A 22,384-nucleotide genomic window follows, 5' to 3' on the forward strand; every position below is an offset into this window, starting at 1 on the left:
AAAATCATAATAAATTAAGGCCACAGTGGTTAATCGGAATATCCTCAAATAAAACCAAGTACCGTGCCAAAGTTGGCTGCCAATGCATATGCCAAACAAGCCAAAATAAAGAAAACAGTACAGTAGTCATGCAAACATAAATACTTTATTTCTTAGAGAAATGCTCACTCAAAAATAGACTACCCATGATAGCAAAAAATATCAAAACCCAGCTTATATTTGTAGAAATAATTACAAATACTCTGATCATAACACACAACATCTGTGTGTACAAATACACATAGTAAAAATCTGCAATATGACACATAGATCAAGAGTCAGTCGTTTTAACCACAGTATTTTTTTTAGATTTTAGGGCATCTTTCGGCTAATCACTCAGCAGAAATATGTATCAACCCATTTGATCGCTGCAGTTTCTTTACACTGCCTCAGGCTGATGCATCCACTTCATCAAGAGTTGTGAAATTTGACAATCTGTGACTATCAAGAAACCAAGGAATTTTTCAGCACCATGGGATTTTGGCTCCCTTGAAGGAGAAAAAAAAAGTTTTTCTGGGTTTTTCTCATTTATGTTGTGCATTACTGTAAAACTTGCTTCCATGCCCCCCCCCAAAAAAACTTCAAATATCTTTTCTAGCGCTCATTAGATCTTTCATGCCCTCTGCTGGTGAAAAAGATGACTAATCAGACAACAGATTCTTTTGATAAAAATGCACTGGGGCTGTTGGAGACCCAGTAACAGGCTTTTTAGGTACAATATTCCTAGCAAACAAATATATATTCTTCTTAAGAGATCATATGTTCATGAACATACACCTGTTTTCAATGTCCTGCCATAATCTGTGTTGATCATCAGTCAGTGACTGTGTTGATGGTGTGATAATGGTCGTAGGTAGGTAGATAGCACCAACAAGATTAACTTAGTGTGCTGCGTTAATGCCTTGGTGGGTTTCAGGTCCGTAGTGAGGTCTGCAGAGCCTTCATGTCCCTCAGCAGCCTCAGGTTCCTCTTGCTTCTCTCTCCTGGTCCAACTTTGACTGCTCCTGCAGAACGCCCTCTGGTGGACACAGTGGTAGTCACTCTGACCTCATTCCCACCGTTTGGCCTAGAATTAGCCTCCTTTCTCAACTTCTTTATCTAAAAGGAGAAACAAGAAGAGGAAAAAGACAGGAATCACTCAACAAAATCGTACTTATGCAGCGTGTCTGTGTGTAAACTGTTTCTGTGTGAGAACCTGCCTGCGTTTTGTGTTTGTAGAGTTTACTGATCTGCTCTCCCTTCCTCTCCATTTTCAGCAGCAGCCTCTCCTGCTCCCTCTGAAGTTCTTTTCTTTCCTGTTCAGAAACACTGGCCTCCACCTGCCTCATCAGCTCGTCCTGCTCCCTGCAAACACACACAGAATCGACTTTAACACCATTCTAAGCAATTCACTCCTTACAGAGAGACCTCAGATGCAGCTACACTCACAGGCTCATGAGTCGCAGCTCCTCCTGTAGTGCTTGCAGCAGCTCTGTGAGCTCCCCCCCACTGGCAGAGGAGGAAGAAGAGGAAGTGTCCGAATGCCTGCGACTACCTGTCTCATAGCCGTTTGCGCTGTTAGAGAGGACACGGCTGTTGCAGAGGTGCGGCTGGTGTCGCTTCAGGAGAGATAAAACTGACTGGACGTTTGCTCGGACTGAGTGGCTGCAGCCTACTGACTGAGAGCCATGCAGGAGAGGAGGAGAGAGACAGAGTGTAAGGGGAGTGCAGCATTAACATTAACATTATCATGTTATTCCAATGTAAAAGCCAAAAAAATGCATATACGCCTGTACTACCATTCCAGCAACAAACGGTACATCTCTGAGGCTCAGTCTGTAGTGTGGCTGTGTGTAGGACGACTGCTGTGGTAAAGATTTCTGGAAAGAGAAAATAAACATAAGTAATAGCATCATCTACAGGAAAATGCTTAAAGCTTTTCTTTAAAAAAAGAAAGGAAAAAAGTGCATTTTAGAGAAAAGTGCTCATAAAATGGTAAAGAAACATTTTCAGTGCGCTCAAACAGAAGGAAAACCCTGAACCTCTGCTGTGACGGTCTTCACCTTTGAATCTGTCTTCTTCTCTTTGAACTGTCTGGTGGACAGACAAGGTGAAACTGACTGCAGCAGGATCCTATTGGCCTCCAAGCCTGTCTGAAGCTGAGGAGCACACATGCACACACACAAGCCCCCCACATTTAGCCTCAGGCATACAGTATGTAAAACAACAGACTTTCCTTTCTAGTATAAGAAACATTACAAGCTGTGAACAGTGAGGCTAAGTCTAGAGAGAATCACAAATCAAAGCCTTGTGACCTGATTGGCCTTATCCTGGACCAGCTTTCTCTGGTGCTCCTCCTCCTGTAGCTTCATCTCCAGCTGCCGGATCTTCATCTGACACATTCAGACACACACAGTCATCATTATTGTGGTTATAATAAAAAGAGAATACATTTTTTTCTTGTCACTGCCCTCGTGGCCTCTGAACTGATCTGAGGAAACAGAGGTAGATCAGCATCATCATCAGGACTCTGTGAACCCTCTTCACAGGTTTATGGCCTTCATGCGGACATATGCTGCAAGCAGTATAATCAAAGAGCCACTCTTAAACTGGGGCAAAGAGAGTTAAAAATATTCAGCAATTCACAAGAAAAAAAAGCAAAAATCTAAGGAAATGTCAAAAAACATTTATAATTTTGTGTCAAATAAATAAATGTATTTCCTTTTCTTACTCCTTTAATGCAATTGTGACCCCCTCAAGATCTATCTTAGGAACACATGTGGTGGTCCTGACCCCAAGATTGGGAACCACAGCCCTAATTCTTGGATAGTGCATGACTTTTGGCTTTAAAGAGATCATTCATCAATGCATAGCTTGTTTAATTTGCTGACAGACACGCTGGTGTGATTTGTTCTGTGTAGAAACTGTGTCTCTGTGTGCACCTCAGCGCTGTTTTGTGTGCGTGTCAGCCGAAGATACTCCTGCTCCAGTCGCTCCAGCTTCTCCAACTGGGCATGCTCAGACACTGTGTCAGACTGTTGATCAGCTGACTTGGTTGTCTCCGTGGAAACCTGAAAGAGAACAATCAATACAGTTCCACCAATCTACTCACTCACACATGCGAGGCTTTAACTGAAAAGTATTCATGCATGAGTGTATTTTTAGGTGAAGAGTCTTAGCATCTATAGCACAGCCTATGAAACTTAGGAGCACGGTGCTAACCTGCTGTTTGAGTAGGCTGGTCCTGTCCGCCTTGGCATTGCGCAACATCCTCCTCATGTGATCCAGCTGTTGCTCCAGCTTCACACAGCGAGACTCCGCAGCAGCCAAGTGGGTGATCAACACTGTGGAGGAGAACAATGACACACCATAAGACAAAAGGATGACGAGATAAAGACAAAATAAAAACAATGTCAGTTAAAAAGCTATTAGATCTTAATCACACAAGCACCTTGGTTGCAGTTGGACTGGCCACTTATCGCTCTCTCTGTTACCGTCTGATCATTTAAGTGCCGCTGTACGACAGTGTCGCCCTCTAGACGTGTGCGCGATGCATCGCTCCCCACAGTGCGCAGACTGCGCTCTGTATGTCCTCTCTCCAGCTCCAACCTCCTGATCTTCTCCTGGAGGTTCTTCAAGGCAGACAGGATTGCTACACACGCACGCACGCACGCACGCACGCACACACGCACACACGCGCACACACACACACACACACACACACACATAGGGATTGTGTGTGAGAGATCAGACACAAGAATGTGATGCATATAGATATGATTATAGTCACGGTGTAATAAGATATGATTTTTAGGTTCGGATGGAAGAAGAAGAGGTCGCATAGGGACAATGCGAGAGAATGAATAGATGTCAGTGCGGCTGAGACATTCAAGTAGTGTGGCATCATGTTACACATGCTGTAACCATGGAGCTCTGAAACACCACAATACCTGACTGGAAACTTTGCAAAGGGAAAATAATACACACATACCGATGCACAAATTAAAGTCACCTGCGCTGCTGGTCTCTGGGAAAGCCTTGCTGGGTGATGATGGGCGACAGGACTGATGTGTGCGTGTTTGGGGTGTGTGGTACAGGAGTGTGTTGATGAAGGGACGGTGGCCAGGATACTCTTTGAAGGATGGGAGTGACAGGCTGTCAGAAACTACTCCACTGGGTGGCAGTGGACAGGGGTCCTGCAGAGAAAACAGGGCTAAATGTTGAACAGCATCCACAATATCTGGCGAATATTCTCCATGCTTTCAATACTGATAGCTACATTATATCAGTGAGAGAGGTACTGTGGTGGTGGTAGCCTTTTCATAACGAGCAACAACCAGCAAATAAAGTGCAGAAAGTAAAATAAATGTCAGCTAAAACCTTAAAATCGTGCAGAACAGAACAGAACAGAACTAACGTTTCAACACATTAAGATTCTACTTCTGCAATATTAGCTGGTCTGAGTTGTAGCAACTGCTGCTAGGTAGCTTTCCGTATACTCTAGCTAACTCTATGGCTAATATCACCCGTGGCGTTCTTTCTTTTAATTTAAATCATGCAACGTCTAGTAAAGCTACCTTCTCCCGTGTAGCAGCAGCAGCAGCGGGTGTTTTTGACATAGTCTCCATTGAAATGCAGCCAATCCAGTCTGCCTCGCTTGAGCTGAACCGGGGAATAAAATGTGCAAAATATGCTTACAATAGTTTCAATTAAAGCTACAGCCAAGGTCTTTTAAAATACGACTAGCAGCTCGCTAGCTACGCACCATTTCTGGTGCTGTCAGTGCTAATATGGGTTGTGGATAGAAAACATCATTTGAGCCTCGTAACACAGGGTTTCTAGCGGTTTGAATGATGTGATTCACAGCGTGGCCCGTCAGAGTGAGCGCAAGCAAGTAACAGTTTCGTTTATGACACAGCATGATCGGCACACCTTTGTGATTAAAACAAATGCTCCTCATTTGCTTACCGGAAATGTAGTTTTTCTTCCGCGTAGATGGTCCTGTTTGGAACGCTGATGCTTCAGAATAAAACTACAATAACTGTGAGCCATCAGTGAGGGGCGGGGTAGAGGGTTTGCAAGACTTGCCGGGATTTTTATGGAGAGTTTAGCGATTCTGGGGGTTAGAGAGGAGGTGGGTTTCAAGCAGTGTTTTTCACACGTTGTAGCTTATAGCGTACATAGAAAATATCAATTAATTAACGTTTAATAGACATATTGATTCTAAGTAAGGGCCAACCGAAGTGTAAACATAAGCTTAGTTCGTGTTAGCTATCGCACTGATAGCTGGCACTCAGCACTTTTCTAGCAAAAGTGAAAGCTAACGTTAATTCACCATCGTCGCAGGAAGTTACCATTCAGGTACAAGTTACCGTGAGTTATGTTACTACTACTACTACTGCTTATTAGTTAGCTATACCTAGCTGTCTCAAAGTATAGCTAACTATAGCTAAATATCGCTAGTATTTCCAAGATCCTCGAATACGTCATGAGCATTTGTAATATTAGTTGATATTTTTGTGTCATTCTCTGAAATTGATATAATTTTGTGCAGGGAAACCTGTTGCTGACCACCTGTGAAGTGCAAACAGACCTCTCAAATTCCCATTATCATCATGTCTTCGGGGAACACCTTGTGAGTCTGTTTAAATTACTACTTTAAAACAAAACGTATTGTTATTGTTCTCTTATCAGATCTCCTGAAATGTCCAAATGAATTATAAATGATGTTTATACCCAGCTAATGTGCAGTGTAGTCTAATGTACAGATACTGTATATCCAGGTATGGGCTGTGTTTCTTCTTCTTGACTGTATAGTGCGTGTTTTTTCTAGGGATGATGAGGATACCTTCAAGATCCTGATTGCTACAGATATTCACCTCGGCTACCTCGAAAAGGATGCTATCCGTGGCAATGACTCTTATAATACCCTAGATGAGATCCTGAAATGTGCCAAGACAAACCAGGTGCGTGCGAGTTGTGTGGAGGGTCAGATGCATGACTGAGGTGAAAACCAAAACGGACATCAACAACGCCTACCTGTTCTAAATGCCCTCTGCTTTTTTTTTTTTTTTTTTACCTTTCAGGTAGATTTCATCCTGCTGGGTGGTGATTTGTTCCATGACAACAAGCCATCACGCCGGTGCCTCCACAACTGCATCACTATGCTAAGACAATACTGCATGGGAGACTCGCCAATTCGCTTCAACATTCTCAGCGATCAGACTGTCAACTTCAACACGACTCAGTCAGTTCTGCTGTGTTTGTGCGGTTATTCTTCCAAAACAATGTATTTGTTGAACGAATGTTACATCAGTGTTGATGTGTTGTAGGTTCCCCTGGGCTAACTATCAGGATGAAAACCTGAACATCTCAATTCCTGTATTCAGCATTCACGGTAACCACGATGATCCTACTGGGGTGAGTTGCATCCAGCGTGAAGGAAATGTGTTAGATCCAACACAAGATCTTTGTAAGCAAGTATGTGCATTTGTGCGTCTGTCTTGTTGTTCCTGTATACTTGTTTTAAAACCATAGTTGCTTTATTTTCCTCTAGGCTGAAGGATTGTGTGCATTGGATCTGCTAAGTGCTTCTGGTCTCGTCAATCACTTCGGTCACTCCCGTTCAGTGGAGAAGGTTGAGATTAGTCCCGTCCTCCTGCAGAAAGGCACCTCTAAGATAGCCCTATATGGTCTTGGTAAGTGTGTTTTGTGTATACTTTGTTTGCATTCTTGTAGAATTGAGACAAATAGACATTGTTTTTTCAGTCTTAATTGTGTGTGTGTGTGAATGTGTGTATAGGCTCCATCCCAGATGAGCGCTTGTACAGGATGTTTGTCAACAATAAGGTAACCATGCTTCGCCCCAGAGAAGAGCAAGATGATTGGTTTAACCTCTTCGCCATCCACCAGAACAGGTGTGTTCATGCATGTGTATTCTATTGGAGACCAAACCATTGCGAGGGAAGAGCTGTACATTTTCGTCACACAGTACCAAGTGTTCAAAACATTAGAGATATATTGAAAGACTGTCATACTCTATGTTTCTGTATCTCAGACGAAGTTAGACAGAAAAGAAGATGTGAGCTGCGAGGGAAGATCTGAAATTTTGGCAGTGTTTTTTAAGATTAATAGGTTGGCATGTTCTCCACGTATTGGGACTAGTAAATCTTTTCTGCATTACCTCACAAAGCCAAACCCAGATTGTGATTTTAGGATTTAAATGGCTTTATTTTTCAGTGTCAGTTGTCATCCTGTTTGTTTATTTGCTATGTATTTTCTGTCTGTGTTTTTTTTTTTCTAGGAGTAAGCATGGCCCCACCAACTACATTCCTGAGCAGTTCCTGGACGACTTTCTTGACTTGGTGGTGTGGGGCCACGAGCATGAGTGTTTGATAACACCGACCAGAAATGAACAGCAGCTCTTTTATGTGACACAGCCTGGCAGCTCGGTAGCCACCTCCCTGTCCCCTGGAGAGGCTACCAAGAAGTACAAATAGACACCTGCACACAGCGAATGATCATTTCCATATTCTGAGTGTGTTTTGACGTGACACAGTTGATGAAAACTACTCTGTTTGTTTGGATCTAGGCACATAGGGCTGCTGAGGGTGAAAGGTCGCAAGATGAACCTGGAAAAGATCCCCTTAAAGACGGTGCGTCAGTTCTTAATCCAGGATGTGGTGCTGGCTGACTACCAAGACGTCTTCACGCCTGATACACCCCAGGTCACAAAGAAGGTGGAGAACTTGTGCTATGCAAAGGTAACACTTGCAGTCACCATCAAACATGTAGAGCCAGTCTTACATCTGTTGCTCAGACATCTTAGCAGGGTTTTCAGGGAATCAATAGCATTGTTGTGTTTCTGTGTGTGGTGTGCATCATTATTGGACACTATGATTGCTCTATAAGCCATCTTATTTTAAAGTACTTAAAGTCATGGAAATGTGGTAGAATATTGTGGAAAAGTTATGGAGAAGTTTTGAAAAGTCATTGGTAAAAATGTGTGGGAACCCCCATCTGCCCCCTTGTATCTTTTTTTCTGTCTGTCTGCCATTCTGCAGGTCACAGAGATGTTAGAAGAAGCTGAAAGAGAACGACTCGGATGCCCGCTCACCCCAGAGAAACCTCTTATCCGCCTGAGGGTAAGATTTACCCACCTCACGTGTGTGCACACCTTTATATTCACGCTCCTTTCAAAATCATCCTCTTCATCACCTTCCCCAGGTGGACTACAGTGGAGGCTTCGAGGCGTTCAACACATCTCGCTTCAGCCAGAAGTTTGTGGAACATGTGGCCAACCCAAAAGACATCATTCACTTTCTCAGACGTCGCGAGCAAAAGGAGGGCGTTAAAGGTCTGATGTGGACTAAATACATATCTCTGGATCTGCAGTACGCATCGTAGATCGATAAAGTATTGCCTGTTTGACGATTCAATCATTGTGCTTTTCAGACGAGGTCAACGTTGACTACAGCAAACTGTTAAAAACCACAGCAGTTGAGGGGCTGAGAGTGGAGGACCTGGTTAAACAGTACTTTGAGGCAGCTGAACAGGTGCTGCCACACACTGATTCACAGTCTCATATTTACAGGGTGTCATACCGCTTATTTTCTTGTGTTGTGTATTCTGTGTGTGCATATCTTCACAGACAGTGCAGCTGTCCCTCCTGACCGAGCAGGGCATGGGGAAGGCCATTCAGGAGTTTGTAGACAAAGATGAGAAAGACGCCATTGAGGAGCTGATCACTTACCAGTTAGAGAAGACACAGCGCCACCTCCAGGCCAGAGGAGTCACCACAGAGCAGGATATAGACACAGAGGTAATGGGTGGGGTCTAATTTTGGTCAAATTTCATAAATGTAAACAGCACAGGTTGGATTTTCTGAGTTAGGCATTATTCTGAACGGAGCATTTTCCAGGTAAGACATGTGGGATATGCCGATATTATTCTTGTTTTAGGAGCATTCTTATGGACGTGTATACAGTACAACACATTTAGAATATAGGTCTCATTCGGAGGTTTTTACCCCCGTTTGCTGTTCATGGTCAGCTCTGTGTGTAGCCTAGACGACAGAGATGCATGCACAAAGTAACCACCACATTTCTGGTCAGGAGGAGAAACTCACCTACTTTTAACCATTTTGACTTGGATATCAGTAGGTTTTTGGATATACGCAAATATGGCAACCTTTTCAAGGAGGTAGTAATTTTCATTTGCCGTGTAAATGGCTTGTTAGGAATATTGTCTTTTTTGGAATCAAGGCGTTAATTGGAATATTTTGTGCATGTACACGTAGTCACTGTAATAGTGCTTGTTTTTACATTATCAGATCCAACGATTCAGAGACTCCAAAAAGAACACAGCTGAGGAAGAGAATGAAATCAAAGAGGTAAGTAATGGATGCAGAGAAGCCTGACATGTTGTGCTGTCTGCTGTGTCTATCTGTGTGAGCTTTATCTCTCTCCTTCTCAGGCTATCAGCAGAGCTAAAGCTCACCGTCAGGAGCGTGGCAATGACCCTGGACACCTGGACATGTCCGATGAGGTTGCTGATGTCGCTATGGACTCTGACGAAGGCTCGGTCCCGTTCCCTCCTCCGACCAGAGGCAGAGGGCGAGGAGGCAGGGGCCGGGGTGGCCGGGGGCGGGGGAGAGGTGAGTTACTGTATTATCTGTCACAATTACGAAGTGAGGTAGAGGAGCATACACAGTGGTAAATACATATTCCAAAGGTTTATTCAAGAAGGGAGGCTTGGCACAAGGCAGTGACACAGAGCAAATACACCACTGAGCGTCTGAGAGGCAGCTTGGACCAAACATGATGGTTGCTGTGAAGGGCGAAACAGAACCAGTGTTAATGCTCTGTATACACACTACATATACATAACTGCAAACAGATTAAGAGACATCAGTCAAACAGAATGTGCATCTGCTGGATTAATTGGAAATGAAATTCTTAGATCTCAGACTGTACAGTTGCAATGTATGAGATTTTTTTACAGAAAATACCAGGTTTTCACTGTGTGATTTTTTTTTTTTTTGTCCTGAATTTTTGTATTTTGACACTGATGTGGTAGAACGGGGAAAAGTCCACTGTTAAACAAAGCTCAGTAATGAGCAACGGCTCATTTAATGCAGCAAAAAGCAAACGACTGTGTACACTGATGTTGTGCATCATAAATCCTTCATCTGTCCATCCAGGTGCAGCTTCCTCTGAACCGAAGCCAGCCGGTCGGGGCCGCTCCCAGAAATCCTCAGCAACAGCACAAAGCAGAAACATTATGCAAGGTAGGAGAGTGTGAGCGTGATGATCTGTGGACAAGTTAATGTTCTGTATACAGCAAAGTGCCAGACTAAGGCATCACAGAGAAACCTGGTGTTTTATCAGAGTATGAGTCTGTTTCCTTCAATGTGTCTTCTTTTTACCTTATTCTTCAGCGTTTCAAGCTACATCCCAGAGATCGTCTCGGACTGGAGCCGCCACGTCTTACACAGCAGATGAAGTGTGTCAAGTGAAAACACGCACATACAGTAAACACACACACCTCCTTATATTAGTCTGTATGTTAACTCTACTATCCTCCAACCCTGCGTCTCATCTTCATCCATCCCCAGATGACCATTGATGACTCAGATGAAGATATGCCTGTAATGAAAGCTACCCGACCCCCGCCAAGGTATGTTTGATTCAGTCAGCGGTAATCCAGCCCTTCAAGACAGGAAAAACCTCCACCAGCCTTATGTTTTAAAATACATATAAATATTTTCTTTCTACCACAGAGCAGCATCATCGTCGTCATCCTTCACGAAGTACAGCTCTCAGAGCCAGAGCCAGTCTTCTAGAGGAGTTGCATTTGATGACAGTGATGATGATGAGGTAAGAGGAGATCAGTGTAAATGATATGGCATGTGTCTGCAGTGCTGGGGATTATGTGATTGTTTTTCTGTTGGTGAACTGGACTGTGAAGTGGGATAACTATGTAAACATATTGTTTTTTTATTACATTTCTAGCAACAATGTGTACCCCCCGCACAATCCATTTCAGACTTTCTTGCTAAAAATGAACTTGATTAACTCTTCAGTTCTCCCTGACCAACATTTTAATCGTTTTTCCATCTTCATCTCTTTTTTTTTTATTCTGATGCAGGATAACCCATTCAAAGGCCCCAGCTTTAGTTCACGGAGATAACAGTGACACACTACATAAATGCTAATTAGCAAGTGAGCTGCTGCAGTGTTTCTGCAGTGACTTCTAAGTGCATGTTTCAGTTTTCTCAGTATGCAGTCTACTTAATGTTGCCACTAAATAATTAAGTTGAGCAGCTACTGTTGCTTAGCATAAACTAATCCAGTCAGTCAGTTCTGATGAGGGGCTTAAGATAAAGGCTATAAGGGGACAAGGTGGAGGTGGCAGTTTTCACAACCTCATTTATTAGCCACCACCTGAACGCACCAACAGGTGGAGCGCATCTGCTGCTGTACATCAACACTGATCCATGTTGGGTTTTGTCGTGGCTTTTGTAGTTCTCTGATATTCAGGAAATAAATGTTTTTTCATATAAGGATGACTCTTTGTTTTTGAGTTAAAGCCTGTGTCTGTTTACATTCCTCCTAATTATCAGAGTCTTAACACCAAATACTTTTTTTTCCTGCTGCGTTGCTGCTAAAACTGATTCTGAAGCTATTCAAGGTACAAATGCAAAGGAGAAGGTAAAGTTGGAAAGCTAGTCACACAAAGAAAATGACATCTGTCCACCATAGGGGGGCGGTATAATCAAGTTAAAGGCTCTGGGTGACACTGGAAGAGTGGAGTCAGAGACGTGAAGGTGCAGTAAATTTTTCACACTTAAGATCTTTCAAGATGCAGCATGGCAAGGCAGATATTTAAAACTTCACCCAAACTGTATGTTTAAGGGATATACCATTGATTGTGCATGAAATTTGTCATTTGCATCATCTCCTGGATTTCCATAAATCCTGTTGTTGTTCCTTTTGTTAACTTTGAGTCAGAGGGTGTGTCTGCGTGGAACGAGGACAACACGACTGGCTAAGTTAAAGAAGAATGCCTTTATTGCATTGACAACCTATTTTACAGGTACATAAAAATCAACAAAACATAACATAGATAGTCAAATGATATCAGCCACCATGGCACTCACCAAACTGTAGGCAAACCTTAAAAGAAACGCTGTTCTTGTCCCAATTTTTTTTAAATATCATATAGTATAATACCATATGTTAACTATTATTTTTTTAATTTAAAAGTGCCAATTTATACTTAATTAGTGTCAGTCTCTATAGACCAGAGATCATAAATAAACAAAAAATACAGGTTAATGAATTCTGTTACTTTGCTACAAATAGATGCACATATTTACATACGATGCTCCCTCCTTTTAAATGTGAAAGCAAATATTCTGGCCACGGTCTGAGTTCTCTGAAGGCACAAAGCATATCTGATTGCACTCAGTGTGGAGGTCCTGTGAACACATACCAGTGTTATTTAAGTTATAGTCTTCAGTGCATCAGTAGACTAGTTCCTTGAGTTGAGTACTCGCAGCAACGTCAAGTAATTTTCACTTTCCACTTAAAGTGCTCGTATAAGTCGATGTGTGGTAGGAGCAAAAGCACACATCTGTGCTGTGAAAAGGTGCATTTGCCCTTTAATACGGACACGCATCAGATCAACTGAATCAGCACCATCAATGCGTTAAACTCCTGGACTTTGCATCACTGATGATACTAACCTGGGGCTTCACACTGATGTCTGATGGCTTTAGCATAATACAGGTTTACCCTGTCTCTCGTTGCTTTTCTGTACCATATGAACCCTCATATCACATTGCACATCCAAAATCATAGCGAATAGTAATCAAGTACATTATGTCTGCCAGCCTAGTCTTCACACTTACACCATTTGTACACTTGTTGCTAAATCATCATGTCAACAGCAGCATTTTAAATTGATAATAATCTTTTTAAAAGACATTGGAGTCAGTGGTTTGGGTTTGTCAGATTACAACACTGTAAAAGCTAAAAACGTCCCAGACAAGACAGCGACACATACCAAAACAACATAGATATACTTGTCCCCTGAGATAAGAACCTGAAATGGTACAAACCACACCTAAAAAAAGTTTTTGTGTGTGTGTGTTCATGCATAAGGCTGTGTTTAACAGTTCATCTGCATTGCTGCTGAGCTCGATCTTCCACTTCCCCTTTTCTCTCCATCAGTCTCTCAGTAAACCACAATGAAACCAAAGTGTTTTTTCAGTTTCACGGTCTGTCCCAGCTGGACTGGACTGCAGTCTCGTGGTGGATGGAGGACCTCAGGGGTTTTTCTGGAGACATGAAGTAAAACATTAGTTGAGTATTTGTTTTGCCAAATAAAACTGACCTTACTAACACACCTCTAACACCACACACTTACGTCGATGACTGTGTGAATCCAGCTTAGCGTCTCTTCAACGTTGTGGTAGACACCTGGCTTTCTCGCCTGGCCACAGCCGACGCCCCAGCTCACCACTCCTACCAGATGCCACTGAGAGGAGGTGAAGTGCACCAAAGGACCCCCACTGTCCCCCTGGGATTCATAACAGCACAATAACATTTTAATACTCAAACCATTCATTCTACAAACTGCTACTAATACTGAACTGCAAGCCTATACAAGTATAACTTGAGATGGATCCAGTGTAAAACATTATAAATGTAGTTGTTAGGTTATAATATTATTGTCAGTGGTTCAGTTACCTGGCAGGCATCCACCTTTCCCTCCAGATAACCAGCACAGATCATCCTTGGAGTAATGGAAGCACCATACACTGTGGGGCTGGAACACGTAGTCCGGTCTATGAGAGGGACGGAGGCCTTCTGCAGCGAAGGATGAACCTTACCTGAGGAAAGAACAGACATGCAACGTCTGAGTTATAGAGGTAACTTCAGACGAGTTGTCTTTTCTTGATCACAAGGTGGCAGTTGATGACGATGATGAGGTTTTTGTAGGGTTTCTCACCGTTTTCCTTCAGGTGTCCCCAGCCAGTCACAGTCATGGTGTCTCCGGCTCGAAGGCCAAAGGCATTAGGAGGTAGACAAACCGGCATGCGGCTCGCTGAAAGACAGGGGCAGTGCATTCATTTTGAAAATGTTAGCCTTTGCTTTTGTCATAGCTTTGGCAGTTGAAAGGTACAGTTAAAACTACTGAGTGGTCACACTGGCTGAATTGAATGGCTTTTTTCCTATGCAAGTATATTCTTTGCAATGTTTAAAGCGGAGTCAAATTCCTTGTATGTGCACACATACTTGGCCAATAAAGCCCATTCTGATTCTGATTTACAGTATCTATAGTGAAGAGTTTGTTGTTTGGCATATCCACCAGTGGAGGGCAGTAGAGTAAAGCCTACTGAATATATGTCTTCACTTGTTCTTATCAGAACTGCTCAGGTTTAAATTTCAACAACAGACTGTTCCAGGTTAAATAACCAATGTGCTCATAAATATAATCATTAATCAGTAATGGGCAGTGATTTCTGTCTGTGTGTTTTTTATCAGTATTAAACTGAACTCTAACCTCCAACACTGATCGGGCTGCTGAGTCTCATCATTGCTATGTCATAATCGTTTTGAGCCGGATTGTAGTCTCCGTTTACGATGATCCTGTCCACATAGGAGCCTCCCAGTGAGCCCATGTATGTCTGGCCTGACACAACTCTCCAGCGACTCAGCTCCTTTTTACTGTTGAAGGGCCCAGAAAAAGAGAGCAATGAGGGAGTGTGAGGATGTATTAAACGTTAACCACAAAGGAAGTGCAGTGGAAACAGTATATATACGGAAACTATACTGACTCAGTAAAGCAGTGGGCAGCAGTGACAACCCAATGCGGTGACACCAGAGAGCCTCCGCAGATATGGCTGCCTCCAACCTGCAGGCTAACCTGCCAGGGCCAGTCCTCAATGAGAGCATCTGTACCCCCAACAATACGGTCCTGAGAGGCCACCTGTCCACAGTCTGAAAAAAACAAAGGTTTCTAGTTATTTTCAAAGAGCATTTCCTTCTACCTTTTAGCTTAGTCTTTGCTGATTTACCCATCTTGATCCCTCTATTCAAACAGTAAAGTTTGGATTAGACAAGCTTCTTTTCCCCCTGTATGATTTGTCATGAGGATAAAGTGAACTAGTTCGTCATATGTTGCTAAGAAAGAGTTTTTCCACAGACATGCAGGAGCCTGTTATTGTGAAACTGGTCACACAGCTCTGCCTCTTGAAACTGTAAACAATGTTAGTGACGGTGGTTGCTTTTCTGACAATAAAACTCACCCGAACAGGACAAAGATACCACAGATCTGGATCTGCATTCATTGCTGTTGGGGAAAAAAAAGGCATCCGTCAAATATTTAGAGTAACACATGTCCCTCAATTAGTTGGGCAAACAGGCAAAACACACAGTCGAACACTGACCTAACTGACCCCCGTGCTGAACTTTCTCTCTCTATTTCTGTTCTGCTCTGTTTGCGTCAATAATTTGGCTGTTTTGTTCACTTCCATAGGGTTGAAATAGAGAGGGAACAAAAACTGTGGAAGTTTCTGTCTTTTTAGGAACAGAAACCGTGAGAAGGGCACTATGAGGCAGCAGAGAACATTCAAAGCTGAAAGAGAAAGAGAAACTAAATGTGTGTGTTTTTTTTAACAGAGATAGGAGGTATGGAGGAAAGAAGTGAATAATATGATTTCTTTTTGAATACAATGTCCACTTTCTAGTTCACCGGGGATTCAGCTCTCTGTCAGCAGCTGTGTCTTTATCGGCCTTGACATTAAAGTAATGTCAAAAGCAACAGCGCACAGTAAGAATTTCCTAAACATCACTGTTTTTTAGATGACTTCAGATCTGTGCAGCAGGGACAAATAATGCCATGAACTGTGACATTTAAAAAGTTTAATTTCCCCATTTGATGACAGATGCGCTGCCTTGCTCACCGGTCAATGGTAGCCTGATGTATGAGTGTGGTCGTGGTCCCTGGCCTGACAGTTGTGAAAGGTCCGGTTTTCAGGGAAGATATCAAAACGTCCACTGGGACACTGGTGCTCCGAGGTTCCCTGGTAAGACAGAAGACAGACGGGGGACGATGCAAGGCTTAATTTCAGATAACCCGCGCATTAAATTTGCAACACAGTCTATTCATCCTTGGTGGGTGTGAACTCACTTTGTGTATCCCAGTTGCTTGCATGCCGTCTGTGTGTGCTGCTGGGTCCAGTCATCGCCACACACACTCCGCCAGCCTGAGCCAGGACTGTACACCTGCAGGACATGGCGAGCTGACGTGAGACGCACTGGAGGGACGGGTGGCACAGAGAGGAAGAAAAGAGGAGTCGTATTATATTCCCAGGCTTTGTTTTTGCGATGACCAAGGGAGACAGAGTCAAGTGTTTGTTTTACCTGGATAGGTAGTGTTGACTTTAAAGCCAGCCACACAGGTAATTTCATCCTCCCCTTTTGCACAGTCCTTTTTCCCGTCACATGCCTGGTCTATTGGGATGAACTTCACGGAATGCTTGCAGAAGAAATATTTGCTGTCAATCAGCTGTTTAACTGCAGGGAAAAGGAGTGGCACATTGGCAGAGAAGGACAGAACGGAGGTTAGAGCAACACTTTGCTTGGATGATTTGATAGATAGTCACATAATCCTGTCACGAATACACCTTTGCAAAACATGTGTCACTTGTATGGCTGATACAGAAACAGAAATATGATGCAATCCTGTGGTGTATGTGTATTTCCTTGGAGGGGGAAAACTAATGTCAGGAACTGTGACTCACTGAAGTATACTGCGGTGGCCAGTATGCCTAGTAACACCACAACTGTCAAGACAGTGAGCAACACTGTCTTCGTCTTAGACGCCTTGTCTTTCTTAGGCTTTGGAGCCGTCATGGGCCTTCTGTGGCGACCTGGCTTTGGAACCACTGGAATGAAGAGAGAGAAAAAGAGGCGTAGCAATGGAGGGAATGAATCAAGAGAAAAAAAGTGCTGCTACTTCTTAGTACTATCCTACACTATAGTTTCTGCGTATTTATTATTCATAAATAAATCCTCCATCGTTGCACCTTACCTGGCTGCCTGTGATTCAATGGTCTTGTGCTTTCTTCAGGCACCTGGACGATTGTCTGAGGACAGAATAACAAAGTTGCATTAGACAAGATGAGCACAGGTGTCGAAACAACAGTGTGCATTGCATGGCTTGAGTGAAAATATACAGTGTGTGCGTCTAGGTGGAGGTTTAGGTGATTGTGTAATTGTGTGTGCAGGTTTCAGTGTAATTATCCAAGCTGTCATCTGCAGTTTGCATGTGACTTTTTGTGTTTATCTACATCTGGTTGTCCAAATATATTTGAGAATGAATTACACCTGTCCAAAAATCCTGCAAAGCATAGAACACTTGAGCCACGTGCAAAACAGGTGTACAATACAATGTCTATCCATGGGAGGAGCCAAGAAGGATTACCCATCATGCACACAAGGAACATAGTGTGCTACTATGAATTGTCACCTTATACCCATATGGCAGCCACTCCATATGCTCCAGGCAGTTCCCATAATCTGTTATCAGACAGACCCCACCATGAAAGTGATCTGATGTGACTATACAGTATCGTGGGGTGTAGTGTGGCACGGTCTGTTGGGACCCCGTGAGTCCTCCATTCAAATGCAACTGATATTGACACCCTGTAATGATGCAGGACGGTACAGTGAGAGGGGTGGCTGCCGTTCAGGAACAGGAACCACGTTAAAGCCCCATGCTACTATGGTAGCCTTGAGCAAGATATCAGCTGTATCTCAGTTGCATAATTGCATAATGTACATTTCTGTCTGTTTTGTGTGTGTAATGTGTAGGGTAGATTACAAAATGAGTCATTTTAGTTATGTCCCAGTACAGCGGCAACAATTGAGTGATTTTCCTCTCAGATTATTTTCCCCTGAAAAATTAAAATGAGGCTTGAAGGGGTAAAATAATACTTGAGAAAAAAACAAAACAAATATCTGTGTAGCAGAAAGGTCTCTTTCCTTCTGCTTTTTCATCATTTACAGTATGTTGTGGCCCCCTGTTAGGTCCTGGCCTGGTTCCATGATGGGAATCACTGCACTGAAGGACATGGCCCATGATGGTAGGTCCTTCCTAAGATCTAACCTAGCACTTGACCCATTAAAGTCTCATAAAATCCCAAACATTTGCATTTATATATACAGGAAGTTGCCCTCAAATAATCTTTGCTCTTTGATGGTCAGTTTGGCCCCTTCAGTGGAGCGACGGGTCGGGGATGTTAGCTTAGCACTGGCGGTGTGTGGCCAAAATAAGAAAGATGCAACTCCTGGTAAGTACTCTTTAAATGTTGTCTTTTCTTGACTGGTTTAAGCTAAAAAAAAAAAAAAAACTGGTACATCAGCATTCAGGAGTCACATTGTTCAGAGTTGGAGGGTGTGTGAACCCTGTGGCTTCAGTTTGGTGCTGTTTACCTGCTGTCAGCGGGGCTAACGTTAAGCTAGCTGAAGATGGCAAGCAAATACCTCCAAAACATAGGTTGACTTTAAACCACAATATCTCGCTAAACAAGGGTACATTTCTGGCCTGAATTTTGGACACAACAAGTGACTGAATCCCTACCAGCTCTGAGAGATCTTTACATCTATGGCAGATAGATAGTGAAGCATGTGTGTGCTTTTATTCTTACAGCATTATAGCTCATGTTTCACATCAGTATGGCTGCTACCTGGCCCATTGGAGGATTTCAGCAGATGGTATATACAGTTACTGAGTAATGGTTTGAAGAGCACTTTTGCCTACCTGCTGTTCTTCCTTTGGCTTGTTCTTACATCTTTCCGTTCATTGTTTGAACTACAAACATGCTTCCAGTATACAGTTGTTGTTTGTTTTACAGATGTTTATTGATGCTTTGTGTGCATCTCGTGCATAATCTTTGATGACTAAATGAGGAACACTGTCACAGTACAAAGTGTTGTCTAATTTTCACTTCTGCTTTAAAGTATTCGGTAAATTCCCTGATTTTCATATTTCTTTGCTGTCAGGTTCGCTCTGCTGTAATTACTTCAATTAAAGGAAGTGCTCAAAAGTGAGGTTCTGAAAGCATCTCTCTGTGAAAATAATGGCCGATGTGGCTGTTTCATGTCCACAGCCAGCTCTTGTCAGTCAAGTACGGGGAACAAGTAAAGTGTATGTACTCTATAAAGAGAGAGGGGAATTCTGCTGGACAGGTTTTTTTGGGGGGTGGGTGGCTGTCCTTATCCTGCCATGAATCAGCTCTGCCGGTCCCTACTGTTTTGCTTGGAAATTCCCTGAGACACTCTTATATAAGACAGCATTTTAAATGATCACGTCCATCTTAAAGCATAAAAGCTGCACACGTCAAAGACCCAGACACTTTATCCTTTGCGTTGCATGCCATGTCGTCAAATCTCTCTCATATTTCTTTTTTCTGAAATAAGCAGTGTTTCACTTATGTGCCTTAAGCCCTGCAGCATTTTTGTATGTAACGTAAGTGTTGTACTCACTTGCAGTAAAAATGCTAGCTTGTTTCATACAATTAGTTTATAGCCATATACTTTTTCACTTTATGTAACCGGATGTAACGTGATTCTTCTCAATTTCCCCAAAAGACCGAAGCGTCATCAATTATCAGTCGCACTGATGCGATACAGTACAGCATATGGAGCCTAAAACAGATACAGATTTGCAGATTTACAAAACCTGCATAAGAGCGAGCCCTCAGTAGACACTAATAATTTGACTCTAACACACCCTCAAAAAAAAAAAAATCACACATACTCATCGCTGAAAAAAAAAAACAGTAGGAGAAACTAGGTCATCATCACCTGATAGTATACAGTATGACTTGAATAAGTGGGAGAGCAAAAATGGCAGGATTAAATGAGACAGCACAAAAAAATGGGAGGCCCATCCAACCTGGGAAACCAGAAAGATGGCTGATCTGTTCATGTTATCTGTTCATGCCATGACAGCCAGTATGATGATGGCGGCCACTGAAAAGCACAAATGTCGCCATTGGTACCAAGACTTACATAAACCATTTCATGAGCCAGACAGGGCAATATTTCAAAACAATCATGTGGCATTAGCCAAGCATGAGCATGTCTATTGTCTTACTTCTGCATCATCATCTAACATGTTTTACCTGATTTTGTTTGAGTCAGACTGACCTATGAAGTGGACTCTAGCCAGTTAACCAAGTATTAGTGGAACTGCCCCAGCAAAAAAGCACAACTGGGTCAGCCTCTGACAGACACAAGCCTTGACATGGTAAACCTTTTGTTCAAACGAGGTGTTACCCTCGCTGCTTCTCTGTTTTGTTGGATTATGTTCCTCATAACTGAAACGTTCACAAAAGGGCTTCTGAGAAGCTATGCATGACATGTTGGATGACCATTCAAGCTCACACCTACAGACGTTGCAAATTAACCTAACCAGCATGTCTTTGGGCTGGAAGAAGTGGAAGGAAGATTTTGCTATCTAGTCTGTCCTACAGGTAGCTGTTCTTTCCACACAAATCAAATAAAACTAATGAGTATCAGCTGGGTGCATGTTTCTACCTCCCTGCAGCAGTAGCTACTACTGATCCCACACCTTTTACTAGATACTGTATATACTGCACAAGGCAACATATGTCTAAACATATCAGCTACAGCTGTGCGACTGTATAATGCTCCCATGTAGATGCAGATAGCATATCCAACATGCAACATAGCTGCTACACTGCAGGAACTGGCTAGACACGAGTTAACAAACAAAGGCTACATTTAGTATGACCTTTGTACAGTACACATTATGATAACAAACATGTTACCAGGATATGTAGTGATGACGATATTCAAATGGCGCCTCCAATGCAAAGCAGTGACCTGACTTGCCATCTTCTCAATGAACATGTTGATTCTGCTTCCAGATGGACTCACCCACATGATGTAGTTGTCTTTCTTCGTGAGGCCCAGTTGCACCTCTTTTGACAGTGAACACAGAGTAAACACTGCCCTCCCTCTCTGGAGGTGGGACTCCCCAGTAAGTCACTGTCCACGGTAAGTCCTCGGTCCACTCTCTTCTTCACCCTCCCTTTTCTCTGACTTAAACTACAAAACCGGGTTTGATTCAGTCTCTCTTCTTTCTCTCTCTCTCACCTTTTCTTTCTCTGGCAGTGTAACTAAATCTGGCTTGAAGGGTGTCTGACTTGCTGGTGTGTAGCGTTGTGTTCCTGCGCTCCACAGATTCAGAGAGTTGTTTTTGAATGACCAAGCCCTGCTGACGAAACAAAACTAAACTGAAGTATTCCAGGTAACCTGACTCTTGAACCCGCCTCTCTTTTACTACCTGTCTCTTCCTACCTGCATGCCCTCTCCAGTTTTGTCCCTCCACCCACACACCCCTCCCACTCCAAACTTTTAAGCCCTCTGGACATAAAGCACACCATGTCTTTTCTTTGCCCCCCTTTTGCATCCTTTACACCTTAGCTCCCCTCCTGTGCCTCTTTGCTTCTCAGATTTTACCCAAACATACACCCACACAGCCAGGCATATGTGCAGATACAAGTACATGCAAAAGCACAGACGTGGCACAGTGCAGCACACACACACACACACACACACAAACCCAGACACAACTTGAAGTCAGCAGTGGTGTCGTGTGTGTGTGCAGTAATATGCCCTGAGGCTGAGGCGTGTGTCTTTTCCACCTGTGTTTTGACAGTCAGATGAGAAGCCAGTTGGTATCAGTCAGGAGTTTGCGTCTGGCATCCAATTGTGACTCATGCCATGTCACGTAGCATGAGCAGAACAGGAATATGACAAATATACTCACTGACCTATTTTAATTCAATTCAGTTTATTTATATAACAGCAAATCACAACAATGGCTGTTGTCATGACACTTCCCACATGGAGCAGGCAGACCATGTTCTTCAACGGACAGAGACCCAACAATTGCAACAATTTTCCCATGAGCAAGCGCTTGGTAACGGCAGCGAGGAAAAACTTCCTTTTAACAGGCAGATTCCTCAAGAAGAACCAAGCTCTGGGCTGGCGGCCATCTGCCTCAACCTACAAGAGTCTACAGTCGTGCTAGCAGCCGTGCGAATGCTCACAATGACAATTCTAGCATGCTGATGATCAGCAGGTATAATGGTTACCATGTTAACCATAACCGTTAATTAGGACTCAACACAAGGTGCAGCTGAGGCTGATGGGAAACTAATTAGTTTTGCAGGCTTTTGGTCATTGGACAAATTAAAAATTGACATGATGTTCTAATTGAAAGTATCCCATGTTTTTACAATTGATCCTGAGGAGAACAT

At 43.0% G+C, this 22,384-nt stretch overlaps 3 protein-coding genes across 6 annotated transcripts; 1 reads left to right on the forward strand and 2 right to left on the reverse strand.

Annotated features, from left to right (window-relative positions):
• Positions 1-126: 126 nt before the first annotated feature.
• Positions 127-4,772, reverse strand: cep57 (centrosomal protein 57). The gene is made up of 11 exons (XM_041941352.1): positions 4,596-4,772; positions 4,031-4,214; positions 3,470-3,670; positions 3,241-3,362; positions 2,961-3,089; positions 2,334-2,411; positions 2,082-2,177; positions 1,818-1,898; positions 1,468-1,697; positions 1,239-1,383; positions 127-1,137 (listed from the first exon to the last, which is right to left on the reverse strand). Exons 1-11 carry the CDS (start codon positions 4,644-4,646, stop codon positions 952-954), a joined length of 1,503 nt encoding a protein of 500 aa, XP_041797286.1. The 5' UTR covers positions 4,647-4,772; the 3' UTR covers positions 127-951.
• A 333-nt stretch (positions 4,773-5,105) lies between these two features.
• Positions 5,106-11,570, forward strand: mre11a (MRE11 homolog A, double strand break repair nuclease). 3 transcript variants are annotated; one of them, XM_041940689.1, is made up of 20 exons: positions 5,106-5,152; positions 5,573-5,653; positions 5,852-5,984; positions 6,105-6,265; positions 6,351-6,438; positions 6,575-6,716; positions 6,821-6,935; positions 7,322-7,507; positions 7,610-7,781; positions 8,082-8,162; positions 8,245-8,374; positions 8,473-8,573; positions 8,669-8,839; positions 9,350-9,409; positions 9,493-9,673; positions 10,220-10,306; positions 10,457-10,521; positions 10,634-10,695; positions 10,799-10,895; positions 11,167-11,570. In XM_041940689.1, exons 2-20 carry the CDS (start codon positions 5,634-5,636, stop codon positions 11,206-11,208), a joined length of 2,094 nt encoding a protein of 697 aa, XP_041796623.1. In that variant the 5' UTR covers positions 5,106-5,152; positions 5,573-5,633; the 3' UTR covers positions 11,209-11,570. The 3 variants fall into 3 exon arrangements, with proteins under 3 accessions (XP_041796623.1, XP_041796622.1, XP_041796621.1); XM_041940688.1 differs by lacking the exon at positions 5,106-5,152 and adding an exon at positions 5,159-5,391; XM_041940687.1 differs by lacking the exon at positions 5,106-5,152 and adding an exon at positions 5,159-5,379.
• A 503-nt stretch (positions 11,571-12,073) lies between these two features.
• Positions 12,074-21,346, reverse strand: tmprss4a (transmembrane serine protease 4a). Of its 2 annotated transcripts, none has more exons than XM_041940474.1 (13): positions 20,997-21,346; positions 17,122-17,176; positions 16,832-16,975; positions 16,452-16,604; positions 16,219-16,345; positions 15,992-16,111; positions 15,335-15,378; positions 14,864-15,026; positions 14,590-14,753; positions 14,035-14,130; positions 13,773-13,915; positions 13,450-13,602; positions 12,074-13,360 (listed from the first exon to the last, which is right to left on the reverse strand). In XM_041940474.1, the coding sequence occupies exons 1-13, from the start codon at positions 21,000-21,002 to the stop codon at positions 13,349-13,351; spliced, it is 1,380 nt and encodes a 459-aa protein (XP_041796408.1). In that variant the 5' UTR covers positions 21,003-21,346; the 3' UTR covers positions 12,074-13,348. The 2 variants fall into 2 exon arrangements, with proteins under 2 accessions (XP_041796408.1, XP_041796409.1); XM_041940475.1 differs by having other exon boundaries at positions 20,888-21,016.
• Between the last annotated feature and the right edge of the window lie 1,038 nt (positions 21,347-22,384).

This window comes from Chelmon rostratus, chromosome 7, assembly GCF_017976325.1.
Source record: "Chelmon rostratus isolate fCheRos1 chromosome 7, fCheRos1.pri, whole genome shotgun sequence".
Classification (NCBI taxonomy): Eukaryota; Metazoa; Chordata; class Actinopteri; order Chaetodontiformes; family Chaetodontidae; genus Chelmon; species Chelmon rostratus.

Excerpts from the sequence above, each read along its gene's own strand:
- tmprss4a (XM_041940474.1), bottom strand. Across the intron at positions 16,605-16,831 it reads GGCCACCGCAGTATACTTCA|TTAAACAGCTGATTGACAGC; the intron begins GTGAGTCACAGT and ends TTTTCCCTGCAG. Across the intron at positions 15,379-15,991 it reads CATCAGGCTACCATTGACCG|CAATGAATGCAGATCCAGAT; the intron begins GTGAGCAAGGCA and ends TTTCCCCAACAG.
- cep57 (XM_041941352.1), bottom strand. The coding sequence starts at position 4,646 with ATGGAGACTATGTCAAAAACACCCGCTGCTGCTGCTGCTACACGGGAG. Across the intron at positions 2,178-2,333 it reads TCCAGGATAAGGCCAATCAG|CTTCAGACAGGCTTGGAGGC; the intron begins GTCACAAGGCTT and ends TGTGCTCCTCAG. Across the intron at positions 1,899-2,081 it reads AGAAGAAGACAGATTCAAAG|AAATCTTTACCACAGCAGTC; the intron begins GTGAAGACCGTC and ends TTCTCTTTCCAG.
- mre11a (XM_041940689.1), top strand. The coding sequence starts at position 5,634 with ATGTCTTCGGGGAACACCTT. Across the intron at positions 7,508-7,609 it reads CCTGGAGAGGCTACCAAGAA|GCACATAGGGCTGCTGAGGG; the intron begins GTACAAATAGAC and ends GTTTGGATCTAG. Across the intron at positions 8,840-9,349 it reads AGCAGGATATAGACACAGAG|ATCCAACGATTCAGAGACTC; the intron begins GTAATGGGTGGG and ends TTACATTATCAG.